The sequence below is a fragment of the Zosterops lateralis genome (assembly GCF_965231275.1).
Source record: "Zosterops lateralis genome assembly, chromosome: 11".
In the NCBI taxonomy this organism is placed as follows: Eukaryota; Metazoa; Chordata; class Aves; order Passeriformes; family Zosteropidae; genus Zosterops; species Zosterops lateralis.
The window spans coordinates 10,684,814-10,704,360 of NC_139771.1; the positions used below are offsets into that span (position 1 = coordinate 10,684,814).

The following is a 19,547-nucleotide window of genomic DNA, read 5'->3' on the forward strand; positions in this document are numbered from 1 at the left end:
TAGTGCTGTCACAAGACTGCTTTTGCAATTCCCCTGGCAGTGCACAGGAAAGCCAAGTTGGCACCAGACATCAGTCCTGCCTCATACCACAGTGATCCACTGGCTTTAAACATTGCAGATACAGCAATGGTTTTATAATCACAGAAAACTCTATATATCTATGGGAAGAGTCCCCTGTCTCTTCTGTGGGAGAGATCACAGTACCTACAAAGAAGAACTCTCTGGAACTGCAGGTTCCCAAACCCCATCTAAAATTTCCATGTGAGCCATATCCGTATTACAATTTTAACCCCCTCCTAGAAGGTGCAGCAGAATTACCACAAACCTCAGTTAGGAGCTGTAACAGCCTGGAATCTGCAGCATCACAGACTTCAGGAAACATGGATGTTTCTGTGGGGCCATGAAACCTGCTGAGAATCTGGAGTGTTTTTACTCATTTCAGTTGCTCAAGGCTCATAAGTCACATGTGCTGTAGGTGCAGCACATGTCACAGCCTCAAATGCTTACAGGAAGGCTTTAAAGATGCAGAACAGAATTATTCTGCGTTTTCATTGAACACTAAAAACTAGTGAGCAACATAAGAGACCCCCCTTACTTTCCTTGGCAGCGGAGTTGGACTAGGTGGTCTCCAGTGGTCACTTCCAACCTTAACGATTCTATGAATCTTTGACAAAGTTTTAGATAACACCCTTGGAAAGCCTCAGGTTGTTTTTGTGAGCCGAAGGCAGCTGAGGTTTCGATAAGGCCCTGGGCTCCTGGCGCATTGTCGGCAGCTGCGGGTGGGCAAGCCAGGGACACTCACGACTCCCCCAGCCCTGGCAGCGGGGACAAACGCTGCCTCCAGCCAAATCGGATTGTAGGAAGAAAGAAAGTGCTTATGGTGGTGCAGGGGCAAGAACGAGCTGGGTCCCCCTCCAGGAGGGCTCCGCTCGCCTCTCCCCAAACCGCCCCTGCCGATTCAGAGAATCGCAGAACTACTTAGGTTGGGAAGGACCTCCGAGATCACGGAGTCCGGCCCATGACGGGTCACCACCCTCTGAACCAGACGCTGCCACCGAGCGCCGCGTCCAGCGTTTCCCCGAGCCCCTCCAAGGGACACCGACTCCGCCACCCCCCTCCTTCCCCGGCCCTGCTCCTCCGCAGCCCCCGCGCCCGCCCGGACCGCCCGCGCGCGCCGCACGCGGAAACGGGCGGGGAGGACGCTAAAACCCTGCGCTCCCGCGGGTGACGGGCGGGCTCCGCACCCAATGAGCGCCGAGAGCACCGTTGCGGGGGGCCAATGACGGGGCGGGGGCGGGGCGCGCTGGGAGCCCCGGCAACGCGCGGGCCGCGTGCGAACAGCGCGGGGTGGCCGGGTCCGAGCTGCCCCTGCCCTGCCTCGCCATGAAGATCGAGGAGGTGAAGAGCACCTCCAAAACTCAGCGCATCGCCGCCCACAGCCATGTCAAGGGGCTGGGGCTGGACGACAGCGGCGCCGCCAAGCCGGCGGGGGCCGGGCTCGTGGGGCAGGAGAATGCGCGGGAGGTGAGCGCGGGGCCGGGCCTGGGCGTCTGACAAGTCCCCGGCACAGCGAGGGAGAGTCTTGCCTGGGTTCCTTCGCGTCGCTGCTGCGGTGTGGGACGGGATGGGGGCGGTCGGGGCCGTATTTTCTCTGCTCCTGCTTCGCGCTACGGCGGTGACGGTCTCCCGGGTGTCGGGCGTAGGAATTGGGGTGTTATAGGCAACGGAACCCGCCAAAAGTCAACAGATTTGATGCAAATGGGGATTGGAGCATCCGTTTCAATGCGATGGCCGGATAAAACCGTCGTAGAATCAGAGATTGATTTGGTTTGGAAGGGACCTTAAAGATCATGTATCGTTCCAACCTCCCTGCCGTGGGCAGGGACACCTTCCACTGGACCGGATTGTTGGGAGCCCCGTCCAGCCTGGCCGGGAAAGGGGGTCTGTAGAGGATCTGCGGCCCAGGCAGCGAAGATTAATTTCTGGTTTTACTTTCAAACCTTTCTCTGTGCGTGGGACTGCAGGAGGGAAAAGGAGTCGGAGCTCCCAGACTGAGTTTTGTTGTCTGTGGTTTTTAACGTCTGTGATGGATAAAATGGTTGTAGAAAGTACGTTTTTCTGATCTTGTCAGTCTTTTTGTGTGCACGAAATTGAAATCTTTACTTTTTGTAAAACGTGTTATTTCTAAACGTTTTAAGTAATGTTGGAACAAAAGATACTGTAGCAATCCTTCTGTTAACAGTATAAATACTTATTTAACCTACAGGCATGTGGGGTTATAGTGGAGCTCATCAAAAGCAAAAAAATGGCTGGGAGAGCAGTGCTCTTGGCAGGACCCCCTGGAACTGGCAAGGTACAATTTTTCTATTTTTTCCAAAAAATAAAGTATTTCCAAATCTGTTTTAGTTTGTTGTCAAAGCTGTTTTAGGGTAGTAGTTACAAAATGTTTTCATATACCAGATTTTTTTTTTCAGTCAATGTATTGATGTAGTTTCCTATTTCATATTTTTACTTTGGCCATTTCATCAACACTGGCAGTACCCAGTGAGTGATGTGTTCAGCATCTTTAATGTGAAACCACCTCTTGTAGGTTACTAAACACATAGGTAACAAGGGGCCTGAAAATGTTTTAGAACTTTTATATTAAAAGCCAGAGTATTTTTTGCTTGGTTTACTTTTTTTTCCTCCCCCATGCTATATCAGGCTTTTTGCATCTGTATCAGCTGTCAAATTCAAATATCCAGGATTGTGTCTTCAAGGTTTTTTAAAAGTCTTTGGCTAAGGTCACCTGTGTTGGAGGAGGGTTGTTATATGTGAGAAATATATGTCAAACAGAATAGTCTTACCATTAAATAGATAGTTGATATATAGAGGGTGATATAATGAGGAAAGTTAACTTTGTGCAAAAATAATTCTTCCTTAATTCTTTTCAAAATTAATGTCTTTTTTGTGTGTGTGGGTTTTTTTTGTTTGTTTGTTTTTTGTTTTTTTTAAGACTGCTTTGGCTTTAGCTATTGCTCAGGAGCTGGGAAGCAAAGTTCCCTTTTGTCCTATGGTTGGAAGTGAGGTCTATTCCACTGAGATTAAGAAAACAGAAGTTCTCATGGAAAACTTCCGACGTGCAATTGGTGAGTTTCAGGGAAAGAAGAATTAAGTGTTTGCATGATACTTACTTTGCTTTTTCCCAGTCATCTAAAAAGGAAGAGATTTTCAGTGGTCATGATGTTCTCAGATTTTTGTATGCTTATTTTCTTCAATGCTGATCTTACTTTAGTGAATCTCTTTCACACTGAGTGGAGCCAAATGTTCTGTTTACAAACTGTAATTTAATTATTGTATTTTGGTTTATACTTCACCAAGTTCTTTCATCCTCCACATTCACCTCTCCATTTTGCCTGTGACTGAATAAAGCTGAAAGAAAAATTAATTTTTAGTTTCTTACATTAGCAGAAATACCTGTAGACAGGAAAATGTTCCTCCTGTTTTTTGTTTTAGTGATTTCACCCTACTAAACAAACAGTCTTAATCAGGGGCTCCCAAACAGCAGCATTAAGCTGACTTACTGTTCCAGCAAGCACAGGGAAAGTTCCATGCCAATTAAATAAACACTTTAACTTAATGTCTTCCTCAATTCTGTGGTGTATTTACAAGTTTGATGTAAATTGGTTTAATTTCCAACACAGCCTCAGTGATTATCTAGAACCTCTTAGACAACTGCTGCTGACAGCTGATAAATGCAAATACAAGTGGCCCTTGTTTGTCTGAGGATTGGCTAAAGCGAGCCCAGTTGACTCTACTGTATTAACAGTAATTTTCCTGTTTCAGTACCAGGTTTCCTGTTGGACTTCACTTGGCAGCAGCAGGGTGAAGAAGTCCCTCAGTTCTTCAGTGAAACAAAAGTATTCCGTTGACTTTTATAAGAAAGCAACTTTCAGTAGTCTCTGGTCTTCTGGTTACCATGAAGCTGACAGGGCATGGGGGAGGGAAACCTCAGTAGTCCACAAAATTTCCTTGATGTGATGAAGTTCCCTGTCAGAGATTTAGAAACCTGAACCAGCAGATGAAACTTATGCCGTCTGTGTTGTCAGTTTTAGAGATAGGAGAGATTCAACAGCCAGCTACATTGTTAGTTCCCTGCATTCCCTGAATGCCAATAGAGAGACACTTTTAAACAAATATTAGTGTTAATGAAGGATGGAGCTTCTTTTATTTGTTTCTGTTGAATTCCATGTCACATTTTCATAACACAGCCTTGATTGAATATTTTTATATGTGTAAAAAAATTTCTCTGAATTACTTTGAAGGACTAGTAACCACCATTTCTTGTAGTGAAACACTTTCCTGTTGGGTTTTAATCTCGTGTAGGGTTTAGGTTGCCTGCTTGGTAAAAAAAAAATATTTCACAAGGGTGCATTAAAAAAAAAAAAGAAGATTATGTGCAGTGTAGTTGGGTCTGGGTGCAAGGGAAGCATCAGTTCACATGTCCATCAGTACTTAAGATATTAATTTAGATTTTATTGAATTTTTTTGGTATGTCTCCTTGGTAGCAGGTTCTGTGTACATCATCATTGCTCATATCATGCATTTTGCTTTCAAGGGGTTTAGCCCCATGAATTTTTAAAAATTTGCAGAGATGTCAACATCAATTTTTTTACTTAATGGTTGGGGTTTTTTACTTGGAAATTAGAGAGCCTGACTGGTTCAGACCCATTACTTTATAAGTAAGTGGGAGTTACTCTGAGTTTACAGAATTTTTATTGTTATGAGTCTTTTAATAACTGACTTGACATATTCTCATGGCCAAGTAGTGTTTCAGATGCAGTAGAGAGGTTATAATGTGTAAGAAACATAAAAGGACAGAGTGGGAAATGAGGAGATGGAATCGTTGTATAGGGTTAAAAGAAATTTAACCTGGGAGAGATTAATCCAGTATAGAGCTCATTAGCAGCTGATGAGGGTGATAATAGCAGCTAATGTTAAGAGCTCAGTTGCAGTAAAAATAACTGCTGCATTAGCCACTTTGGTATAACTTTGTGTTGCAAAATTGTACCTGCCGATGAGTCAAGCAGGCACTGTTTAGCTCCATGAAGTGCTGTTGAACCAAAACATGAAATAGCCTGCACTTGCTGCCTTAGATTCGTGTCTGATTTGGAGGTAGAGCTCTCCAAGAACCTTCTGAGAATGAAGTTCGTAGTTGACACATACGTATTAATTTGAAATCAAAGGATAATTAGTAGCAAGTTCAAAGCATCAATTACCTTTATTCAGATCACATTCATCTGTAAATATTTTCTACAGATGCATCTCTAAGAGCACTTTAGTCTGGATTAGAGGAAAGCTTCTGAGGCAAATCCCTGGGTTTGCCCTTGCTGACTTGGCTTTGACTTCTGTTGTGGAACAGAATGAGCACATGAACTGGATTCTTTCCAGATGAAACGGAACTAGAAGATTCATTGCACGCTTCAGCAGCATACAAATCATACCCCAAACACAAACAGGCTGCCACATTTAATAGCAGAGTAGAACTTGTGCTGGAAATTTAAATCAAAGCAAAGAGAACAAGCAAACCTGGTCCAGTTTGTGGCAATAGCAGTTTCAATGTGCAGATTCCCATATTGCTTCACTCGTACGAGCCATTGTGATGCAGCCTTGTCCAGGTCAGTTTTATAACTCAGAAGTTCATTAATTTCTCTCTGGTGTTTTGGCATACCTGAAAAACATTTGAAAAATCACTGAAATTAACTTTGTACACAACTTATTATGTCATCTTAAGTAAGAGAAAGCAAACTTTTCTTACCAAGAATTTGTCATGTTATTTATCCACAGTCTCGCATTTCAGATCCTGGTCTGAATTTGGGCCCAGTAGAGGGAGACAGACTCGTATTTGTCAGTTCTTTATAGCCTCTATCAGCAGCTCAAAATTACTGATGAAGTATCTGATCTCTTTCAAAGCAAAATGACAAGTTAAGGAACAAGGAGAGGTTTATACAGTCACAATACCTTCCGACTGGGCAGGATGACTTCCTTGTATCTTGTTACGGCCCATTCATTATTTTTGGTATGGCATGTGTGTCTCATAACATACTTCATGGGGTTTCTTCAGATGTGGATTCTTTGAACTTCTGTGTAGTTAGAACGTACATAATTGTAGTGGTGGTAGTGATGATAGTAGGTTTGCTTTGAAACAGTTCTGCCTGTAAATGTCTTCAGCTCTAAATTATTTATCAATTTAAAATAAACTAGTTAATTACAGTAGTTGTGACTAGAGCACAAAATAGTCAGATATTCTGATGATTGCTTGGCTGTCTGAAAAACAACAATTTGAGGATGTAATTTTCAGCTATTTTGAAATAGTTTTAAATTTCCATTGTCACAGTTTCTGTTAAATTTTATCTAGCTCACCTTTTGCTATTAACTTGAAAAATATTTTAAATTATACATTAACCCTTTGGTAATTTTATGATGTTCTAGCACAATACCTGTTAATCAATTTATGTTTTATTTTTAACTCAGTTTCTGAAGTGTAGAGTTTTTAATGAAGTTGCATTTTTTCTCCTATCTTTTTTGCTAACTTTGCTTTTTTGATGGTCCAAAAATTGTGTAAAACTTGTTATATTAATGTCATGAGTTTCAGAAGATGATATGTATTTCTGGCTTTAGCATAGGGGAACAAATCAAGCAAATTTCCTCTTTGTAGGAGGGAAAAGAGAGGATCCTAACATTTGCTTCAAGAACTGATAATAATGAATAGAAGAAATTAATTTTTTAAAGTTTAATAAACTTCTTAGCAGGTCAGAACTTGGGCTGAGCTTTCATTCTGAAGCACAGGATGAATATTCTCACTTAATATTGAAGAAGAGAACAATAATTAATCTTTCTTTAAAGAAATTAATCTTTCTTTAAAACATTACCATGAAATGTAATGCACCCTAACAGTGTGTTACATTTTGTTGACAGTAAAGCAGCAGACTCATAAGTGTATACTGAAACTATTTAAAACAATTTCTTTCAGGGTTGAGGATTAAAGAGACCAAGGAAGTTTATGAAGGAGAAGTCACAGAACTAACTCCCTGTGAAACTGAGAATCCAATGGGGGGATATGGCAAAACCATCAGCCATGTAATTATAGGACTCAAAACTGCAAAGGGAACCAAACAATTGAAGGTATGTGTGGTAGTCTCAGAGATTTCCTTAAGTGTTTTGGGTTTGCAGCTTCTGTTTTTAGATCTTATTTCCATTTCAAGCTCCTGATCACCATCTCTGTCAAGTGGTGCTGCCAGGAGGCTGCTTTCTTTGGCTAGACAACTTTATCCTGTTTTATCTGCTTTATGTAGAATATTTAGATATTGGTCTTGTGTCCTTCTAATTGAAATAGGAGATAAACCTATCATCACTTGGTTAGCAGCTGCTGTTATTTCTCTATTTGGCAGCACACACCTGTATGTCTTCAGTGGGTTAAAAGTGAGTTTTAGTAGGAAGTGATCCTGATGCAGTTTTGTAGATCACAAATACCACAAAAAATGAGCTGAGTTGGCTTTTGGACTTTGTTCTGTCTCAATCTGTGATACACTCTGAGAGTATCCGAGTCTGAGTCTGGCTATAAATTAATGTTCATGGTAATAAACGTACAAGAAAGACCTTGTTTGGTTTTGTTTTCCTGATTGTCAGGAACCAAATTTTTGAGGATGGCTTGGGAAATATTGCCTGTTTAAATATAAATAGTTCTTTCTGTCACATCTTTTCTTTCTACATGGGGTGTCATGCTCTAGTGAATATTTGATAGAGAACTGGAAATTGAGCTGGTGTGTTGCCAGCTCAGCCCCACTTTCCTTTTGTTTTCTTGTCTCCATTCAATTTCCTTGTCAGACTTTGAGAGAACTAAAAGCCGTCTCTGTTGTTAAGTATCATCTTTCATTTGTTCACTCTGAAAACACGGAAATGAAGAGCAAAAGTGAATAAACATGTATCAAGAGAAACAAAGGCATCTAATATATTCCACACCCACTCTCCCTCACAGAGCTCCACAGAGGATAAGGACTCAAGAAATCAAGGAACATAATTCAATGGTATAGCCAGATTTTTTATAAAAGTTTCCCTAGAAAGCTAGAGAACTACTGTTTCTTAGGTATAAATACATTGTCACATTACTCAGAGGTATGTTTTGTAGCTGGTACCATTGTGTTTCTGGCACTGTCACTTCCTTTTGGATAGCAGATTTTTTTTGTAAGACAGTTAGTTCTGTACATCTTCCAGATTTATTCACTATCCCTACTCCAAATGTTACAGCTTTATAAAATCCTAGAGATATTGTGAGGATGAGTTGCAGTTTAATTTCATCTGATGGGAGTGAGCTTCAAACTGAATTTCTTTACCTTGATTACCATAACAATATGGAGCTGTTTTGATCAACTGTGCTGTTTGCTTGTATCCAGCTGGACCCGAGCATTTTTGAAAGCTTGCAGAAGGAGCGAGTGGAAACTGGTGACGTTATTTATATTGAAGCAAACAGTGGAGCTGTCAAGGTAAAAGAAAAGTTCTGTACTTTTATGCAGGTGTATGTTTTTTGCAGACCTTTCTCTGACTTTTTTCAGAAGGCTCTCTGATTTATTAACCTTAACTGGCATGATATGGTTACATGGGAATTTTAAAAAGAGCCCAGTGCTTTCCTTATCTGGAGAGAAAAGTCTCTTTTGCACCAAAGAAAGTGGTGGTCTGGTTCACAATTAAGGTCATCTGGCAAGGAAGCTATCACTGATGCTGTCTGGATGAGTTTTCTTTTCTGTAAGATCAAGGCATCTCTAAGGGAAGAGGGGAAGAACCAAACAACTTTAGTCATTTTCTGGCTGACATGTGCAGTGTATTTAATCTTTCTTTTATCACTTTGATATTTTCTCCACAAGATATATACATGTAGAAGGGAATACTGGATTAGTTAGCATTCCTTTCATATCTGATTTAGAAAATAGTGCATAGTGATACTTGCTGTTTAATGGATGAGCATAATATTTTCTATCATATAATAAATCACCCACCTACAAAGGAGGTTCTCCCAATCTCTGGTTAATCTGCTGGATTTGTCCTTTAGCAAGAATTGTGTACGGTAAAAGAAGGGGAGAGGAAGGGAATATTCTTGCCACTGAACATATCAGGTGTTTTTCAGCAGAGTTTCTGAGCTTTGATCAGTAGATAGGATATGCCTGTTGCTAAGCAGGGAGTGGGATGTCTGAATTGTCAGCTGAAGCTTGTCAGAACTGGAATTGTGAACTAGCTGTTACCAAATTCATGTCACTCAAGGTTTTGGCACTGAAATTAATTATATACCTGGGTTTCTCTTCGCTGTTCCTCAGAGGCAAGGCAGGTGTGATATCTATGCTACGGAATTTGACCTTGAAGCTGAAGAGTATGTTCCCTTGCCAAAAGGTGATGTGCACAAGAAAAAGGAAATTATTCAAGATGTCACCCTGCATGATTTGGATGTGGCCAATGCTCGACCTCAGGTATGTGACTTCACAGATGAAGTCTTTGCAGAAAAATTGCTTGACATGGATGTAATGTTACCACAGTAATTGAAATGTAGGAATTTGAGCTAACTCACCCTCAAAGATTCCACTGTAGGAAAAGTGGCAGGTGTTACACCTTGAAGGCCAGTCTAGCTCTCTCCTCAGGGAGGTCATGCTGCAGCTGTCTGCCTCAGGGCCCTGCCATGGAGGTTAAAGAGGCAGTTGCTTCCTTAGGATTCATGCACCTGGTCATGGAACACTGGTCAGCATAACACTCCTAGCACACAGAGAACAGTCTGGGAGTTGTAGAACAGCTTCCACACTGGTATTTGGGATCCACCACTTTCACAGTTAATGCGTAATGTAGACCCTGCTCTCCTTCCCTCCACCACCGTGCCCCATCACTTACAGAAAAAAAGTATTGGAGGATGTTGCCTCTGACCCAAAAAAGAGATTATTGCTTTCTCTCCAGAAGAAAAGCTGCTCCAAAAGAAAATAGGTGTGAGGTAGCAGCAGCCAGACCTGCATCATTTTGTTAACTGGAAGTTCTGAGTGCAGTTTTATGGTGGTTTCATGTTTGCTGAATTTGTTTGCCAACTAGAAGATAGGATTTTGGGTGAAAAAGGCAAAACAGGCCCAACTTAAAAGTAACCAGATAGATTTTATTAACAGACACATTAAGAGAAGCAAAGGAAAAGGAAGAAAAACCCACAAATTAATTTCTAAACCAACCCTTTCTCCCACCACAAACTGTTCATTTTCTACGAACAATGTAAAGAGGCAAAACTCGGAACTCCAGGTCAGTACCACTTACAAAATAGTCATTCATTCAGTCTTTGAGAGAGAGAAGTCTCCCCTGTTGTTTTGGTAACTTTCCACAAGAGAAACAGTCTGCTTGTGGCTTCTAACTCACACAAAATCAGCCTGCCCAGGAAATTCTGCAATTGTGGAACCTCCCATATTCACATAGCCTTTCCTGTAACCACATATATGGGTTGTAGACTCACAGATATTGGGGTGTCACCTTTTAAAAATGAGCAGCTTCAAAGGCAAAGGATTCTTCAACTCAGGGAACAGAGATGTCTTCTCACTTCTTCACTGACAGAGGGGTTCTTCTCATCTCTCTCTCTGTTCAACCTCTCATGGGATCACAAGATCACAGCTACTAATACCTTTGCTTAAATCCAAGAATCATTTCCCCAATTTGTATTGTCCACGATTTAAAGGAATACTTGGCATATTCATATTACAGTCTGTTACTAAAGCTCCCAGGAGATTTCAGCCTAGGACTTGGGGCAACTTGTCATCTCTCCCACTTAAGAAGTCATTCTTCATTTATTGACTTAGATATCTTCATATTCTCCCTTTACATCTCTCTAATTTGGCCTTTTCTCTCATCTCTGAGAAGGGTTGGAGTTTAGGAAAGTCTCAGTCTCTGTCAGGAAAGAGTTTAAGCTTGCCCAGGCCTGAGGTGCTCACGATGTTACCTGGTCACCAGGTGGGAGGAAGAGGAGGCCTTGGACCCAGTCTCAGCTTTACATGGGTGTTGCCAAAAGTTGCATTCCATTTTCTGAGTGGTCAAAACTACATGTCAATCCAAAATCTGGCCCCTGATAGGTCCCTGTCCTTTCCAAAGAATTCTAAAGTCCTAACAGAGCAATATTCTATTAACCAAAAAACCAAACTATATTAACCTATGACAAGTTTATATATTCTGCTCTGTGTTTATGGTTTCATAACCATGAAATGGATACTGCAAGGACTATGATAAAAGGTGTCTTAAGTATTTTTGACTGCTGTGGATTCTGTTGATGTTCTTGCTTATTTCAGAAGTGTTTCATAGCTCCTTGTTATACTTGTTTGTGAATTTCAGTAGAGCTCTGCATGTATTACAGCCAAAAAACCCAGAAAATAGTAGAGTTACTCTTTACCATGTCTTAACATAAATCCACTCTTGAGGGAATTCTGTCTGTGTCAAAAACCAGAAGTCATTAACAAGTTTAAAGGCTGAATCCCTACAGTAAACAATACAACTCTTTAACATACTCAATTTCAAAATAAAGCTCCTTATTTGAAAAACATCATTTATTTGATAAAAGTCATGGTATTAAAAAGTCATAAAATTTAGAATAATTCTTACTTTGCTGACATGCTGAACACCTACTGTGCATGCAGGTAGTCCAAGTCTCTGTGTTCCCTGACAATTTCATTCCATAAGAGTTCCTCTGTGACAGTTTCTTCAAGAGAGGATCTCTCATTTTGATTTTTTATGCTCTCCAAATGAGCAAGGAGAATGGGTAGCTTGGTGATTATGTTCAGAATACTCCTGTGGTGAGGTGACCGAAACTTTGACAGATTATCAAAGGCTGCTGATAAAAAGTATCACGTTAAGTGTAAGAAACAATTTCTTTAACCAGTTTGTGATCCAAAAAATCCCCAAGGTGTGTGCTTTACTACATGACCTCAAAGCTGATCTGTCACTTTCTTTTCCTAGGGAGGACAAGACATCCTTTCTATGATGGGACAGTTGATGAAACCTAAGAAAACTGAAATTACCGGTGCGAAACCTGTCTGGTGTTTGGAGATGATATAGTCTGTGTGTTTTCCAGTCAGAAAAGGATTAAAAATAGAGTTATGATGTTTAAAAGAATACCTACATAATAGATATTCATAAATATTCAGATTTCAAAAAGCAGTGATACAGTTGCTAGAATTGCGATGGCTGGAGACTGTACAAGTTACTAATTCATGCATGTACTGGTAAAATGTATACAGTGCTCTGCACCCATCTCCCTGGGGAGAGGTCAGAAGGCCAGTGCCCATCCCACAACATTCCTGCCACACTGTGAGGTTCAGGCTTTCAACAATGAGCCAAACTGAACAGCAGTAATACACAAACTGTTGTAGCAATCGTACTGAATTTTGGTGGAGAAAAAAAATGGCACCTCTGTAACAGCTGTCTAAAGACCTGATGTTCCACATGCACTGCTGCTCTTCCTACCTACAAGTCTTTGGAGAAAACTGTATCTACAGACAGATCTACTCTTCTTTTTGTTTTGAAAGAAATGATGCTTCACTAAGTTACTATCTAAATTTAAATCAAAATCTCTTTCAATACCTAACTGAATGGTCATTTTTGAAGTATTTTGTCTGTCTCAGAGGTTGCTTTGCTTATTCTAATACCAGATATATTGATGTAACATCTGGCATATCTTTGAGAGCAGTAGGTTCACAGAAACTTATATAGCCTTTTTTTTTTTTTCCTCTTTTTTTGGTTAAACACAACTTCTTTGCTGAAACAGAGTAGCAAGATTTCATTCTTACAGTGATGTTCTTTTCAGCCATTCTTGGAAACCTCAGTAAGTTTCATGTTTAAAATGAGGCTTAGCTTGACTTCTCCGCCCCCTACCAAACTCTACAAATCTACAACAGTCAGTTTTTCGCATGTTGTGAGTATTTCAGTTAGAAATACTTTGTTGCACAGATATCTCCCCAACACAGTATGAAATGTCACAAAATTTTAGTGTCGGATATTTTCCTTGGGGCAGTAAGATACCAAACCATGCAAAAGTTCAATGAGAATTTTCCTTGCTTCAAGCTTTATCCTCTGACCTATAGTTCACTAGCAGAACAACCAGCAGTTTCTTTTTGTTCTCAGACAAACTTCGAGGAGAGATAAATAAGGTGGTGAACAAATACATCGATCAAGGCATTGCAGAGCTGGTGCCAGGTGTGCTCTTTGTGGATGAGGTTCACATGCTGGATATTGAGTGTTTCACATACCTGCACCGAGCACTGGAATCTTCTATTTCCCCCATTGTCATCTTTGCTTCCAACCGAGGAAACTGCATTATCAGGTATGATTTTAAACTTGAATTTTCCAGTTTGCATCCATAAACCTTGGAATTAGCTGTGTCAGTAGAGTTACAGTCTTCAAAGACTTTTGTATCTGACACTGACACCTGTGATAGTCCTCTGCATGAGTTGCAAGCTGCATTCAAGGACTGCTTGTGAGCTTCACACCAGGCTGACTGGAATTCCTCCTGTCCCCTAACACATCTCTCCTGCTCTAACAGTTTCTGAATTGTTTCACTTCTTGGGTGATCTTGACAGTTACCATTGTCATTGTATACTTCAATACATCTGTTGCCTGTACATTAGGGACATCAAAAGCACTAGAGCTACAAACCTCTAATATTATTGTTTCCTGCTTCTGGATCATTTCACTGCTTTCTATCTCAATTCTATCAAACTTCAGCTTCTTGTTCCTACTGGTAAAGTGTGTCACAGTTCATCCCTCTGCCTTTTCCTGCTCTTGGTCTGTTTTTTGTGATTTTTCAGTCTTGCCAGCCTACTTGTTTTTCATCTCTATTTCTCTTTGTGCCTTCACTTTGATATTTTGCAACCACAAAATGCATTCTTTGCATGTTCAGTAAAAGTGTTCTCCTGTTTCAGAGTTTTCTGTAAGTTCTGCTAGTTTGTGGTCTAGGTCTAATTATGTCTAAACAAGCTGTCATTAGCAATGATTGCTACTCTTTGAATTGATTTAATTCAGCTGTATAACTAGCTTTTGCTTTCCCTCATAGCAGCTCATTTGGTATTAATCTTTCTCTATTTGCATTGCTTAGAAGTGGGAATGATAAGCCCTTAAAAATGTTTAAGGTGGACATTACTGCACTTTCTTTGCAAAGATATAAAGAGATTGTCTTGTAAAAGTAAAGGAAGTAGAGATCTGTCGGCATGGATTCACTGCAGATCTTGTTATGAAAAAGCTGTGATTTAAGAAAATAATTTTTCCATGTAACAGTGGCATCTAATATTGGAGAACCATGGCCAGAGCTGCAGTACCTAAATACTGGCACTGAACTTAAAAGTGTAGTTCTTTGCAGCACTTCACTGTTTCTACTGCTGTCTGTGTAATTCTCATAAATGAAATCTGGGTATCTTTCGGCTTCACAGCAAATTACAGTGGTCTTGGGAAACCAAGAGTACATGTGTCTGCGGGCTTTGCTGTTAGGTGTTGTATGTCAAACAAATAAAACAGTTTGGAATCTAGATCCTGCCCTATCCTTCATACAGAAACCTAAACATCTCCGTTTGCTGGATTGCAAGCATGGGATATAAACCACTGAAGTATTCACTGGGGGGACTGGAAAAAGAATGGCTTGCTCAGCAAAAGGGGATCTTTTCCAAATGCATGATACATATAATTTCTGCTGACACTGCTAAACAACTTAGTAAGAATGATTTGTTCCCTGCTGGAAAATATCTTGGGACATTAGATAAGGCTGTATTGTGAGATACAATGCAAGAAAGCACCTCTCACTGTTTTTGAGAGGCATGTTTAAGAGCTCCAGCAATGGTATTTATTTCCCTAGGGCTGTCTAGAATGAACCTTATACCAGAATGTTTCCTCTCTCTCTCACCCAAGGGTGTATGTGTCTCTGTGGACACACAATAATTGTAAACTAGTGTTGACACTTTTTACTGATTTTAACCAAAACAGTGTACTGAACTCACAGTAGTGTCTGACTTTTTTGTTTGGTTTCTCCTCTAGAGGCACAGAGGATATTGTGTCTCCTCATGGAATACCATTGGACCTGCTTGATCGAGTGATGATTATCCGAACCATGCTCTATACACCCCAAGAAATGAAGCAGGTATGCACAGGATTTTAAAGAACTTGTAACAAGTCCCCAAAGTTGTGCACATTCTGTTCTTCCTGTTCTGTTCTGTGGTCACCAGGGCTTGTTCCAGAAAGCTTCCTGCTTGATAAAAGCCTGCTTCTCTAGGAGTCAGTACAGTGAGCTGGTTAAAACTGCACATCAACTTTGCTGACTCCTACCCTCTGAGGAGTTTCTAAGCACATGGAGAGCTGAAAGGGCCACCTCACTTGCAGGAAGGCATTGAAGTGTTAGCTGAAGCAATAGCTTGCACAGTGTGCTTGCACAGATGTGCTTCCCATAGTTTGCAGATTTCAGCAGGTAGTGCTTTTTCAGTTTGTGTAAGATGAAGTGTCACATCTTGGGATCTTTAGTCCCAGACCTCAGGCTTTTCCCTTACATGAGACATGAGAGGGATTGAAGAATACAACCTCATGTGCTGCATTTTTGCCTTTATGCTCTGTACTGTAGCTTTAACCTACTGGGGCTGTCTCCTGAAACCGGAAGAATTTTCATGCTCCCAGTCAAGTTTGGAAATGTAAGCACAGAAAGTGTTGCAGAGATGTCCTTCCAAATGCCTGGAAGTTTTCCTGTGGGGCCATCACAATGTATTGTGTATTGATTATAATGCTTGGTGCCATTATAATGCATTGTGTCAGAGATCCCCCCTCATTAGCGTCTCAATGCTGGGGAGCTACACAATGCAGAAGACATTAGGGTTTACCATGTCAATTCTTTGTATTATTTAAGAGATAGTGTCAATGGAGGAGAGCATTGTCACCAGATAATGGTCTCCTGCTGCTGGATAAGTGCCAAGGTGATGTGAACACATTTATCGAATCTAAACATAGAGGCAGAGCTTCATTTCACTTGGTTTGAGGAGCTTTTCACTGACGCTGTCCTGAGCTGTTCTCAGGATGATTTTTTTTTTTTTTTTGTATGTAAAGGACACTTTGAAACATTGTGGTGTAGATTGAAGTAGAAGCAGTCCAGTGATTTAATAATACAATTAGGCTTAGTCTCTGTAGAAAACAAAGTTGCATGTGTGACTTTTTCATGTCAGCCCGGGGGTATTAAAGACTGTCTGGATTTCCCTGTAAAGTGAATTCTGTGTAGTTTGTGCCGTATTACTGTGCAGGTAAGACACTTGCTGAATACAGATGTTCAGAAGAGCTGGGTAAGTGCTGTGACTTCCACCCTCCCCAGGGCTGAAGGAAAGGAAGTGTTCACAGTAGCACTTCCTAAAGCTAAAAATAGAGTCCAGACATTCAGCCCCATAAATCATGTTCCCATAGTCAGATAATCTCATCTTCCCTTAAATTAAGGCTTTTGAATGGCAGCTTCTCATGGGAAAAGAGGAGGAGCAACTACACTTTGGCTTCTAACAAAGTACAGTTGGGGTGGGGGTAAAAATAAGGCATATATAAGTTAGTTCTCTATTTTTCCTCTCATTTGTCTTTCATGTTAGGAAGAAGTTTCTGCTGCTGATTGCTTTTGTGTGAGACTCTTTACTTTCACAATTGATTCTTTTATCAACACAGAATCTGGTCATGATCTATTTAAAGTTTGTTCATAATGAGTTCAAAGCCTTGTTTTATTTGCATGTTGATAAAATAGAAATCCTGTTGTGAAGTGATGCTCTGAGACAAGACACACAGTAACCTTAGAGCAACCAGAATAGGGAAAAAAATCACTTTTATGCTTATTCTAGTTGAGGTGGTGTTGTAATCAAATTTTCTGCATATGTGCCTCCCATTGGATATTAGAGGTTATAACTGAGATGTTTTGTTCCTAATGTATTTCACCTGATAAACACTTGTTTTCCTTTTCCATAGTAAATGCATATGTAAGCAAGTGGTGGATTAATGGCTTGAGCCTTAGTCCTTCAGTAATGTTCTACCAGGTTGCTAGATAAAAAGTTATTTTAAAAAACATTGTTAAAGATGTGGCATTCAATACATTGTTTGTAGCAGAGGAAGAACAAAGTGGCAGTGTTTGAATGAAGGGAAGGGCATGTCTAGGTGGTCTGCAGGTAAAAAATCTTCAACCCGAAATTGCAATTGTCAGCATCATTGCTAATATTCAGTGCACATGTCTCAGCACCAACTTTCTGCTATTTCAAGCCTCCCTCTTACTCTGCTCCCTACCCTGGCTCCCTGAGCGCATTTTTATGGCTTTAATTTAAACGAGTGCTTCTTGATATCTTGTTTACAAAGCTGCCAAAGTGAAAAATACCTGTATTATATGAGGCTTGCAGTTCCGGAGTTATCTCTGCACTACAACACAACATCATTATCCAGTCTGCCCCTTATCACTCAGCTGGTAATACAGACTACCGAGAGACTTGTTCCACTTTTGTTACAGCTTTATATGCTCAGGCTTATTGGTGATATCTTCCTCTCCAACTTTGTAAAGATCTTCAAACTGGTACAAGCCTGAGACTGTTCTTGAAAGATTAGATTCTTCTTAGTGATTTTTTTTTTCTTCTTGAAGGAATAGGTGAATCATAGAAAGTAACTTTTTGATTTATTTTACTATCTTCTTGTCAGTTGAATAAAAAGTGTGTTGTGAGCCGCTAAGGAAAGGGTGTAACTTTCTGTAGGGCTTTTTGGAGGGCTCTGCTCTACAGCATCAGTGATAAACTGCAGAATTCAGTAACTGCTGTGGCTATCCAGAAGCCTTCAGTGCCACTAACATACATTTTCCATTTTCTTGTATAAGTTTTCATATTCTACTCTTTATTAGTAGGTAGGCTTTGCTAACCATGCAGAGTTAGCATGAAGGGTTAGTAGTCCAGATGTGTTACTTCAGCTTCCTTTTGTGATAAATAGGGGTTTTTTAGCATTATATTTGCCTGTTCAAAGACTTAGAATTCTACAAATTCTGATTTAGTGATAAGTTACACCAGGGTAGCTTTCCACACCATCCTGTTTTATGGCATGTCATCTCTAAGCTGACAGTTTGCAGATACTAAATTAAGTAATTAAGCATGTTAATTGTTTGAGCACAGGCCTCATTGTTTACTCTTCCCAACAGATCACAAAACTTCGTGCTCAGACAGAAGGGATTAATATCAGTGAAGAAGCTCTAAACCACTTAGGGGAAATAGGTACCAAGACAACCCTAAGGTAAGTTGGGCACAGTTTTCTATTCAGCATGACTGGGGTCTAAAGCCACTCGCTGTAGGATAACTCACTGTTGGAAGCGAGATAAACCTCTCCTTTACAATGGCTTGGTCTGTTAACAGTCATTAAAAAGAGTGCTACTGCTCCTCTTTTCTTCTTTAAAGAATGTATATGCTGGAGTGCTCACTGACTTTTTCATACTGCTAGCAGAGCTGTGTTTCCTTGCAAATGTCCCACCTCTCTGTATCGTCAGTTTGCTGGGATGCACTGAATTGTAATTACTCATCTGCCTCTCTTTGATCACAGGTATGCTGTGCAGTTGCTGACCCCAGCTAACCTGCTTGCCAAGATTAATGGGAAAGACAGCATTGAGAAAGAGCATATTGAAGAAATAAATGAACTTTTCTATGATGCTAAATCTTCAGCAAAAATCTTGGCTGATCAACAGGAGAAGTACATGAAATGAAAAGCTTATCACGTTAGATGCTTTGAAGTAGCTCTAACCCTTAGCCAGGGCTGGCTTAGTTATTGAATGAGAAATGTTAATGGTTTGTCTCTTTTGGGACTGAAGAATATTTAAATGTTGGACTGCTTTGTCAGGCCAGAATTAACTGTCGAGTGTTCGTATTTCATTATCAACAATAAGATGCTCTGTGGTGTGTGTGTAACATCTTAGTCTCCCTTTTATCAGTATATGTGAAATTGGTAGCTCTTGACCCATCATTTTTGTCTTTAGATCTCATTACAAAAGAACTCAAGTGAAGTTGATGCTTAAGAACAGTCTATTTTCTTTATGAATCCTGTTTTAAAATAGTTTCCTTTTACAAATGAGAACATTTTGGTTTTGAATTAAAGTTTGTCTGAAGTGCTTTATAATAAAACGTCAAGAATATTGGAAGTGTGTGTGTGTTCACTCTGACCTGTCTAAGAAACAATAAAAATAAATTGGAATTAACAAAGCCAAGTATGAGTGAAATGGACCTGCAACACAAAAATAGATTGCAGGAAAGATAGACTGGGACCTTTTAAAAGTCTTTACTTCTTCATAGGGTTTGGGTTTTATTTTCTGAAGACTTCTTGGAGAATGCAGAAATGCATAATAGTTATCTTAGCCCAATATAAAGCCTTTCCCCCAGAGTAAATTAAATTTTCCTTGGGTTTTCCTAAAGCAGAAAAAATTGGTTTCCATCATGGTTAGCTATATTTTGCACTATCCCGACTTTCTTGATCGCTCAGAATCAGGAAAAATTTTCAAACTA

The 19,547-nt window shown here is 40.2% G+C and overlaps 1 protein-coding gene across 1 annotated transcript; it reads left to right on the plus strand.

Moving 5' to 3' along the window:
- Positions 1 to 1,318: 1,318 nt before the first annotated feature.
- Positions 1,319 to 19,180, plus strand: RUVBL1 (RuvB like AAA ATPase 1). Its single transcript, XM_083869369.1, has 11 exons — positions 1,319 to 1,524; positions 2,267 to 2,353; positions 2,996 to 3,128; positions 7,013 to 7,164; positions 8,433 to 8,522; positions 9,348 to 9,497; positions 11,995 to 12,058; positions 13,159 to 13,357; positions 15,058 to 15,160; positions 18,200 to 18,291; positions 18,595 to 19,180. Exons 1-11 carry the CDS (start codon positions 1,384 to 1,386, stop codon positions 18,752 to 18,754), a joined length of 1,371 nt encoding a protein of 456 aa, XP_083725495.1. The 5' UTR covers positions 1,319 to 1,383; the 3' UTR covers positions 18,755 to 19,180.
- Positions 19,181 to 19,547: the final 367 nt, after the last annotated feature.

Coding starts and splice junctions, on each gene's coding strand:
- RUVBL1 (XM_083869369.1), top strand. CDS start 1,384: ATGAAGATCGAGGAGGTGAAGAGCACCTCCAAAACTCAGCGCATCGCC. Junction 3,129..7,012: donor AAACTTCCGACGTGCAATTG/GTGAGTTTCAGG, acceptor AATTTCTTTCAG/GGTTGAGGATTAAAGAGACC. Junction 12,059..13,158: donor TAAGAAAACTGAAATTACCG/GTGCGAAACCTG, acceptor TTTTGTTCTCAG/ACAAACTTCGAGGAGAGATA.